The 10,514-nt window shown below is 45.7% G+C and overlaps 1 protein-coding gene across 4 annotated transcripts in view; it reads right to left on the bottom strand.

The window, feature by feature from the left end:
• Nucleotides 1–1,399: 1,399 nt before the first annotated feature.
• The window catches only part of LOC126427120 (uncharacterized), a 75,594-nt gene continuing 66,479 nt past the window's right edge, over nucleotides 1,400–10,514 (bottom strand). The window contains exons 2-3 of one of the 4 annotated variants that reach the window (XM_050089346.1): nucleotides 2,619–3,066; nucleotides 1,400–2,570 (exon numbers count right to left, since the gene is read on the bottom strand). In XM_050089346.1, coding sequence (XP_049945303.1) covers nucleotides 2,526–2,570; nucleotides 2,619–3,065 — 492 coding nt within the window. In that variant the 5' untranslated portion in view covers nucleotide 3,066 and the 3' untranslated portion in view covers nucleotides 1,400–2,525. Of the gene's footprint in view, nucleotides 3,067–10,514 lie in introns of all 4 variants that reach the window. The other 3 variants (XM_050089347.1, XM_050089348.1, XM_050089345.1) reach the window with 3 other exon arrangements.

Raw genomic sequence — 10,514 nt, 5'->3', positions numbered from 1 at the left:
AGTTTTACTTAAAATAGTTCACGAATTCATTAAATGAAAATGGGCAGCATATTCTGTAGCCACACGTGGTAGCCGCGTGGTCCGAGGCGCCTTGCCACGGTTCGCGCGGCTTCCCCTGACCCTCGGGTAAGCGTGTGTGTGTGTTCTCCTTAGCGTAAGTTGGTTTAAGTTAGGTAAGCTTAGGGACCGATGACCTCAGCAGTTTGGTCCCATAGGAACTTACCACATAAAAATTCCATATTCTGCAAATATTGAATTTCTGGACTTCCGTGTTGGGGACATCGCATCTGTGAGGGTGGGTTGTTCTGCGAGATAATGGAAGACATTTGTACGAGAGACGTATGCTCGCAGTACAGAAGGTTCTTCATTCTTAGACGTGGAAATCGGTGACGACTGACAGATTCCTGACCGTTACATGAAGGAGCAGGTGCTGGAAAATCACTATGAACAACTTTGCTACTCACGATTCCCATCGGTGTGGCATTCCTCAGGCCGAGCAGTCGTTTCATGTTGAGGTGCCTTGGTAGACTGCAAATTGTATCGTAATATTGGCTGGTTGATTGATTTGGGGCCGGCAGTGGTAATGCTTCAGTCCGGAACCATGCGGCTGCTACGGTCGCAGTTTGAATCCTGCCTCGGACATGGATGTGTGTGATGTCCCTTAGGTTAGTTAGGTTTAAGCAGTTCTAAGTCCTAGGGGACTGATGACCTCCCATAGTGCTCAGAGCCATTTGAACCATTTGATTGGTTTGGGGGGGGGGGGGGGGGGGAAGGGTACCAAACAGCGAGGTCATAAGTCTCATCAGATTAGGGAAGGATGAGAAAGACATCAGCCATGTCCTTTTACAGGAACCATCCCGGCATTTGAATAAAGCGATTTTGGGAAATCACGGAAAACCTAACTCAGGATGGCTTGACACGGATTCGAACCGTAGACCTCCGAATGCGAGTCCAGTATGCTGACCACTGCACGACCTCGCTCAGTGTAATATTGGCCTCCCTGTCATTACAGTCTATTTCACTGAAAGTTGAATTGCCGTAAACTGTCTGAAATTACTTTCTGAAACTTACGCGAAATCGTACTAAAACGTAATTCAGAACTAACTCCCTCATGGTAAATCACACTAATTTTCGTCTTCCTCTAATCTCTGCTAAACACTGTTAATTAACTTATTTCCCAGTCGTAATATGTAAAAATATATTGTGTTACAGTCTGCATCTTTTTGAGGTTTGTTTTGGATATTGCACTCATGCGTGGAAAGTGCTCTTTTTGTTGTACTCGTACAACTCATGTACCAGTAGCTTTGTACATTAGTGTTGCTTTATTGTGCATTCTACAAATAATTACTTTAACATTTCATGGGTGGCTCTTATAGGATCTAAATAAATCAACTTACAGTTGTTTTAAATATTTTATTGAACGCTGTAGTGGGATGTGTACAGTGATTTTTGAAAATGTTATTTGTAACTTACTGAGAATGATGCACAAACTAGTTTTATTTAAGTGTTACTGAGAGTAAAAACCACTTCTGACTGCCTATCAGAACATCTGTGAGAGAAATTCATAGTCTCGTACCAGACTTCAAAACACAATGGCCATCATCTTTCTCTCTGTGACCATTATGGGAATGGGTTGAGAAACATTCACCTGTATTGTGCAGTTATTTGTCAATCTGTATTTCACGAAACTATAAAACAAAACCTCTTATGGCACAATAGAAAATTATAAATGTCGGTTTTAGAATTTACACTCCAAGAGAAAATCCGAATGAGTCGGAACACGGTAATTACGATGTAAGTGTACAGGCAAACAAACAAAGGTACAATTTTAGAAACATTGGATGATTTATTCAACAGAAAGCACTCAACAAATTGAGGAATTCAATCTCTGACCCTTATGCACTCAGTTATTCAGCTTGCGATGGATTGATTACGTTACTGGATGTCCTCCTTAGGGATGTCGTGAAAAGTTGCCCGCATATCGGCCAAAGTTGGACTAACGAGATCTTGACTTGTTCAGTGTGTGAAGGACTTTCTCGTGAAAATATCATCCAGTTTTGCGGTACATCCAATCATTAGTGTGTATGCATGTGTACATCACTTCTACCGATTTCCGTCCCATTCGGATAATTTCTTCGTGGCATGTCTCCTTTTCCTGTTTTAGAGTGTATTTTCTTCATATTAGGGTACAGTATGGGGTGCCATACAACTGAGTAAATCGACCTTCCCCTGCAGTGTTTTCGCGCTCTTTGCATTGTTTGTAGCAAGAGAAGCTCCGCATCGACAAAAAATTTTCGCATAGCACGAATCGCAACTGGAGCCTCAGGTACAAACACCTGTGTGTCAGCTGAAAACTTGCAGAGTAATGTGGAGATTTGTTCCATATAATGCTGGATCGTCAATATGAAGGTCGCAATTCCAGGAGAGATGTACATCCCAGTGGCCTACCAAAACGTGACAAAGTGGCCTCATTGATGTCACAGCCATACGTCGCGTCTCGGAGGTACCGGCAAGTGGACGGGCCGTCACGCCACGGCGGCAGGGAGCAAGGTGGTCTCGTCGACGATCACCTTGCTGGGCTCGTCGACGATCACTTTGGTGGGCTCGTCGACGATCACTTTGGCGGGCTCGTCGACGATCACTTTGGCGGGCTCGTCGACGATCACTTTGGCGGGCTCGTCGACGATCACTTTGGCGGGCTCGTCGACGATCACTTTGGCGGGCTCGTCGACGATCACTTTGGCGGGCTCGTCGAAGATCACTTTGATGGGCTCGTCGAAGATCACTTTGATGGGCTCGTCGACGATCACTTCAGTGGAATCGTCGACGATCACTTTGGGCTTGCGGCGCCACCAGAGGAAGAAGATGCCGATGGCGAAGAGCACCCACAGCGCCAACACTCCCACCACGTAGAGCGGCGTGCGGTAGTAGTCGCTCTGCTCCGTATTGGGTATCTCCTTCCACAGCAGCGGGCAGCAGACAAAGCACATGAGGATGATGACCACGCCCGCCACCAGTGGCAGCGCCACCATCGCCACGATCAGCCGCCACCAGCACACGTGCATCCTGCAGACAGCCCGACACACGGTTAGCACCTTGTCAAACAATGTCAGCTAACTACATAGAGGTTTCATGTACACTGATGAGCCGAAACATTATGACCAACTGCTTAATAGCTTGTTTGTCTGTATCTGGTACGAAATGCTCCAAGGATTCTGCCTATGAGGAATCCAGCAATTTGTTGGTAGATTTGTGGAGGTATGTGGTATTACATGTCTATGCATAGGCCACATACACACATCAATAAAAGTTTTGCATCACCTCGGTTCGAGAGTTCAGGAACCTGCACAGAATTTTTGGAATAGAGATCAACATGAACATCATTTTTATCACTCATGAAAACTTCACATTGCATGTTGTACCACCATATAGCGAGACCTCCAGATTGCTGTACACACCTGTACCTCTGATACCCAGTAGCACGTCCTCTTGCATTGATGCATGCCTGTCTCCTTGTGGCATACTATCCACTACTTCATCAAGGAACTGTTGGCCCAGATTGTCCCACTTCTCAAGGGTGCTTCGGTGTACTTGCCTCAGGTTGGTGGGTCACATAATAAACAGCCCATTGAATCTATCCCAGGCATGTTCGATAGGGTTCATGTCTGCAGAACATGCTGGCCACTCTGGTCGAGCACCAGAGGCGTACATCTGCCCCACGTAATGTGACCCCAAAACATCAGGGAACCTCCATCTTGCTGCACTCGCTGGACAGTGAGTCTAAGGCGTTCAGCCTGGCCAGGTTGTCTCCAAACACGTCTCCGACGATTGTCTGGTTGAAGGCATATGCAACACTCATCAGTGAAGAGAATGTCATGCCAGTCCTGAGCAGTCCATTCGACATGTTGCTGGGCCCTGTTGTACCGCGGTGCACGGTGTTGTGGTTACAAAGATTGACCTCGCCGTGGATGTCGGGAGTGAAGTTACACATCATGCAGCCTATTGCACATAGTCTGAGTCATAAAACGACATCCTGTGGCTGCACGAAAAGCATTATTCAACATGGTGGCGTTGCTGTCAGGGTTCCTAATAATCCGTAGGTAGCACTCATCCATTCTAGTAGTAGCCCTCAGGCGCCCTGAGCGAGGCATGTCATCAACATCGACGTCCAAACAACTTCGCATTGGCTCACTCCAAGACGCCTGGACACTTGTTGGGAGCCCTCCCTGGGACAAAGTAACAATGCAGACGCGACCGAACCGCGGTATTGACTGTCTAGGCACGGTTGAACTACAAACACGAGCCGTGTACCTCCTTCCTGGTGGAATGACTGGAACTGATCGGCTGTCTGACCCCCTCCACGTAATAGGTGTTGCTCATGCATGGTTGTTTACGTCTTTGGGCGGCTTTAGTGACACCTCTGAACAGCCAACAGACAACCTGGCCAGGCTGAACGCCTTAGACTCACTGTCCAGTGAGTGCAGCAAGGTGGAGGTTCCCTGATGTTTTGGGGTCGCATTATGTGGGGCCGATGTACGCCTCTGCCGCTCGACCAGACTAAACAGCCAGACTGTGCCTGTGATACAATACCCACAGTCAAGGTCTATCTTCAGGAGTTCTGGTAACTGGGGTATGCAAAACTTTTTTTAGTGTGCGTAATTCACATAAATAATGGGACGCTGCTTTGCATACGTGGTGATAACGCAGCGCTCGATAGCTACCGAGATGGGTGACATAGGACCACGCGAATCTGGTCGCAGGGACATTAACGTGACTTCAATGTAACGCTCCTCAAACCACGAAAGTACAGTTCTGGCTCCAAGACAAGGACAGTTATACTGCTGGGAGACGATATCACTGTCGGAGCATGATGGGATGCAGGTAGTTCGCAGCTGGGAGCGTGTCTTCGATTGCTACTACAGATCCGCTTCAAGCGCACGAGAATGCCTCCCATAGCGTCTGTGGCGCGCTTCTCGTTTCGAGCCGCCGTTCACGTCGATGACGACATTTGTGGGGGTGACCACCGACCTAGTGTAGCAAAAGTGTGATTCATCCGAATAGCTGACACGTTCCCATTGATCGACGGTCGAATCCTGGTTGTCCTCTGCCCACTGCAGTCGTCACTGACGGTGTAGTGGCGTCAACATGAATGGGTGTTCTACTGAGGAGCTCCATGTTCAACAGCCTACAATGAACAGGGTGCCAACCACTGTGCGTGCACTAGCATTGCGTTCTGTCGGCAGAGATACCAGAGATCACCATCCATCTAATTATACAGAGTAGACAGGCCTCTGATGTTCTGTGAAGAGTCGTGAACATCCAACCATTTGACACCTAGTTTTACTGTCCTTCCACCTCTTTCCTTAGATACGACAGTAGCACGTGAACATTCGACCAGTTTCGCCACACTCGTTCACAGGCTCTGTGTAATAACATTCAACCCTTTGTCAAAGAGGATTATCCCAATGAAATTCCCCATTTTCAGCTCACATCTTCACTAGGGTGATGCCCCGTTTGTGAGTGCTCCACTTAGGTACTTTTGGTACTGTGTCATGTGCCTGCAATGCTACCGTGTGGCATCCAATGTCGTACTGGGCAGTGGTCATACTGTTTTGGCTTATCAGTGTATATATGCAGACTAAAGTTACTAATAAATATTTGTATGAAGACTGGGAGTCGAACCCAGATTTCCTACTCGCTAGCCTCCTGCTCGCTAGACAGATGTGCTGTTTACTACCGACCGAGGTGACGAGTTACTCAGCACATTGGACATTCGGGAGGACTACAGTTCAAACCTGCGTCCAGCCATCCTGATTTGGGGTTGGGTTGTTATTGTGTACATAGTCCCGCGTAGTCAGCGCGTACACAACTTTCCCACTAGAGCGCGTCCCGCTAAGCACAACAGCGCAGGCGCAGCGCTCGTCCGTCTCCGCACTACGAGATGGCGCTGTCTCAGAGACGGACCAAATTCTGCTTCTGCCGATCCACGTATTAATGTGTAATGCAGCCAATGAGATTGCTGCTAATGTAGAACCTTTTCTCCTCGCGGATCACACTCACGCAGTGATACCGGAACGCGCGAGGTATTATAACGAGTGTACAGACCTCCAATTAGTCAGTCTGCATTAGTCTGTACCAATCTATAGTTAAGTTTCAGTCTGCACCTAAGAAGATTATCATATTCCTGTACATAGCCATGAAGATAGCCGGCGCTGCAGTCTGGAACCGCGAGGCCGCTACGGTCGCAGGTTCGAATCCTGCCTCGGGCATGGATGTGTGTGATGTCCTTAGGTTAGTTAGGTTTAACTAGTTCTAAGTTCTAGGGGACTAATGACCTCAGAAGTTGAGTCCCATAGTGCTCAGAGCCATTTGAACCATGAAGATAAATGTATAGACACTTTGTCAAGTATCAGAGATATGTGAGAATAAGATTAACGTACCAAGACCAAAGGAACTTCAGATTGTCAATTGTAAATAGCATCCAGAACAAGTTAAGTAAGGTTTATGATTGTTATTATTTTAATAAATGTGTGTGAAAATTAATCAAGTTCTGTTTAAAGTTGGTCACCGTCAATCTGCTACTCTAAGCGAGCAAGTGGCATTTCTATCGTCTGACCTAACGGCAGAAGATAAACACACCACGATAAGACCACGAGGAATATTGCTGACACTCGCATACTTCGTTAGAGCGACAAGTCAAATAATCTGATGGTGTGTGTACCGAAGGTCTTACAGTACACACACCACAGTTGTTTTTGAGGGAAGAGACCAAACTACGAGGTCATCGGTCTCGTTGGATTAGGGAAGGAAGTCGGCCATGCTCTTTCAAAGGAACCATCCCGGCATTTGCCTGGAGCGCTTTAGGGAAATCACGGAAAACCTAAATCAGAATGGCCGGACGCGGGATTGAACCATCGTCCCCCCGAATGGGAGTCCAGTGTGCTAACAACTGCGCCACCTCGCTCGGTCCTGATTTGGGTTTCCCGTGATTTCCCTAAATCGTTTCAGGCAAATGCTGGAATGGTTCCTTCCCTTATGTGATGGGACCAACGACCTCGCTGTTTGGTCCCCTCCCTTAAATTAACCAATCACCCAACGCTAAGTACTACGCCACCCTGACTTTGCACAACTCCTCAATCCAAATTCCCATTCACGCCCTCAATCCCAATTCCCATTCACGCCTCAGTGCCCTTGATATTCCCCCTAAACTCGAACAGCAGTTGTGCAAAGCCACTCTGCCATGGTGGCGTAGTCGTTACCGCATCTGTTAGTTAGGGGTAGACCCATGTTCGGAACCTGGCCTTGGTAAACATTTTGATTCGTCAATTCACTCTGCGCGTATACAGCACAGCTGTTTTTCAAGACTCGAAAAGGTCGCTGGAACCACAGAGTTTTATTTGATCTACGTTTCACAAATAACTGCAAAATGCGATGCACAGTACACATACGCTACTGGCCATTAAAACTGCTACACCAAGAAGAAATGCAGATGATATACGGGTATTCATTGGGCATATATATGCTATTTGGGTGCATAGATCCTGAGAAATGAGTACCCAGAACAACCACCTCTGGCCGTAATAACGGCCTTGATACGCCTGTGAATTGAGTCAAACAGAGCTTGGATGGCGTGTACAGGTACAGCTGCCCGGGCAGCTTCGACACGATACCACAGTTCATCAAGAGTAGTGATTAGCGTATTGTGACTTGCCAGTTGCTCGGCCACCATTGACCACACGTTTTCAGTTGGAGAGAGATCTGGAGAATGTTCTGGCCAGGGCAGCAGTCGAACGTTTTCTGTATCCAGAAAGGCCCATACAGGACCTGCAAAATGCGGTCGTGCATAACCGCAGCCACAGTCTCCGAGCTGATAGTCCATGCTGCTGCAAAAGTTCTTGAAGACGGTTGTTGTCTTGCAAACGTCCCCATCTGTTGACTCAGTGATCGAGACGTGGCTGCACGATCCGCTACAGTCGTGCGGATAAGATGCCTGTCATCTCGACAGCTAGTGATGCGAGGCCGTTGGGATCCAGCACGGCGTTCCGTATTACCCTCCTGAACCCACCGATTCCATATTCTGCTAACAGTCATTGGATCTCGACCAACACGAGCGGCAATGTCGCGATACGATAAACCGCAATCGCGAGAGGCTACAATCCGACCTTTATCAAAGTCGGAAACGTGATGGTACGCATTTCTCCTCCTTACACGAGGCATCACAAAAACGTTTCACCAGGCAACGCCGGTCAACTGCTGTTTGTGTATGAGAAATCTGTTGGAAACTTTCCTCGTGTCAGCACGTTGTAGGTGTCGCCACCGGCGCCAACCTTGTGTGAATGCTCTGAAAAGCTAATCATTTGCCTATCACAGCATCTTCTTCCTGTCGGTTAAATTTCGCGTCTGTAGCACGTCATCTTCGTGGTGCAGCAATTTTAATGGCCAGTAGTGTATTATTATCCGTACTTAAAGGTCGTTAAATAAATGATCGATATATGTTTTTAAGGGTTAGAATTTGGTGACAGTAGGCTATTTTTCTATGTAGCATGCGCAGGACATAAGTATACTAGATTTTTATATTTTTCCGAAAAAGTGTATTTGAAAAAATTACAAGATATTGTTGATGTACTGGTTGACTATTTTTTCACATTATCGCCAACTTGTTCAATGTACGTGTTTAAATGTGACACAATCTTCTTCGTGCCTTTGTCGAAGAAGCCTCCCGCCAACTCCTTGCGCCACTTTGGGACCTCTTTCTGAACCTTCTCATGGACTGAAAATTTAATTCAACTAGTGTCTGCCTTCAGGGAGCTGAAAAGATAATAACCTGAAGGCGCCTATGCGTTCGTTCCAATTCAATTTGCTTGTAACTAAAACGCCTAACCATTTTGTGGAATTGACATACTTTAGATTTGTGTGATTTACCATCTGATCGAAATTTAACGGATTCCTTTTTAGCACTTACGTGGATGACTTTATACTTCTCATTACATAGAGTCAAATGCCACTTTTAGAAACATACACATCGTAAATCATTTTGCTATTGGTTGTGATCTTTTGATGGTTTTACAACACAGTAAATGATACCATCGTCTGCAAACTAAGAGGGATGCGCAGATTGTCTCTTAAGTGATTTATATGGGTTAGGAACAACAGAGCAGCTCTAACACTCCCTTTGGGAACGCCAGATATCACAGATGTTGAATTTAATAGAGGAAGACAGAAAATGTTAGCATGCAGCAAATGAAGCAAGCGAAAGGGAATACAGACCCCTAAAAAATAGAAAGGTTAAGCAGGAATGAGTAGAGGACAAGGCCATATTCACCTTGCCAATAACATATGTGGAAACACTACAACATCAAAACTGTAAGTTACACACAAAAAACGTCATATATACTCATTTCCATTTGTAAATGCATAATAAACAGACAAAAAAATTACGTTTTGCTGTTTGTAGATGAGAAGTTGTTTTGTATAGCAGACTAGCTACCAATATAAATATCAAATAGCTTCACGTAAGGTATGTAAACTAATGATACATACCCTCTTTTGCCAATGAAGCTACAACTAGAACTTTAGATATAATGTTATAAACAACACACAGTGCATGAGGTCGTTAATACATATCTCAACTGTGAACTGTGAACAAATGATGTATAATATTGTACAACAATTTTTCATTCACAATTGTAAACATTTTGTACCAAAAGTTTCTCTAAATGTTAATATGTAACAACAATTTTACAGTAAGAAAATAACCCACTGAGGCCGGCCGCTGTGGCTGAGCGGTTCCAGGTGCTTCAGTCGGGAACCGCGCTGCTGTATGGTCGCAGGTTCGAATCTTGCCTCGGGCATGGATGTGTGTGATGTCCTTAGGTTAGTTAGGTTTAAGTAGTTCTAAGTCTAGGGGACTGATTACCTCAGATGTCAAGTGCCATAGTGCTCAGAGCCATTTGAACCATTTTTGAATAACCCACTGAAGCTAGCACAAAAAGTGCTGAAACATGTCTGGGTAAAACGAAACCGTAAAGGTGTCTTGCATAAGGCGGAATTCCTCGTCCTATTTTCATAGCAAGGAGGGACATAAGAAGAACTGCAACACCACAAGATGATTGTTTTACTTTAGTTGCGCATGTAATGTAAGACAAGTTGCATTCAGATCAGTTACAGTTTGTAACGCCAGAAATGCATATCCTCCTATTTCCATCTATTGTACTATAAATTTTTTTCCTTATTTTGTTACCTGAATATATGATATTTCTGTGTCTTTATATACTGTAATTGTTTTACTATATATACACTCCTGGAAATTGAAATAAGAACACCGTGAATTCATTGCCCCAGGAAGGGGAAACTTTATTGACACATTCCTGGGGTCAGATACATCACATGATCACACTGACAAAACCACAGGCACATAGACACAGGCAACAGAGCATGCACAATGTCGGCACTAGTACAGTGTATATCCACCTTTCGCAGCAATGCAGGCTGCTATTCTCCCATGGAGACGATCG

The sequence above is a fragment of the Schistocerca serialis genome, chromosome 11 (genome assembly GCF_023864345.2).
Source record: "Schistocerca serialis cubense isolate TAMUIC-IGC-003099 chromosome 11, iqSchSeri2.2, whole genome shotgun sequence".
NCBI lineage: Eukaryota > Metazoa > Arthropoda > Insecta > Orthoptera > Acrididae > Schistocerca > Schistocerca serialis.
The sequence above is the reverse complement of the archived record's forward strand: the minus strand, read 5'-3'. Positions and strand labels throughout refer to the sequence as shown.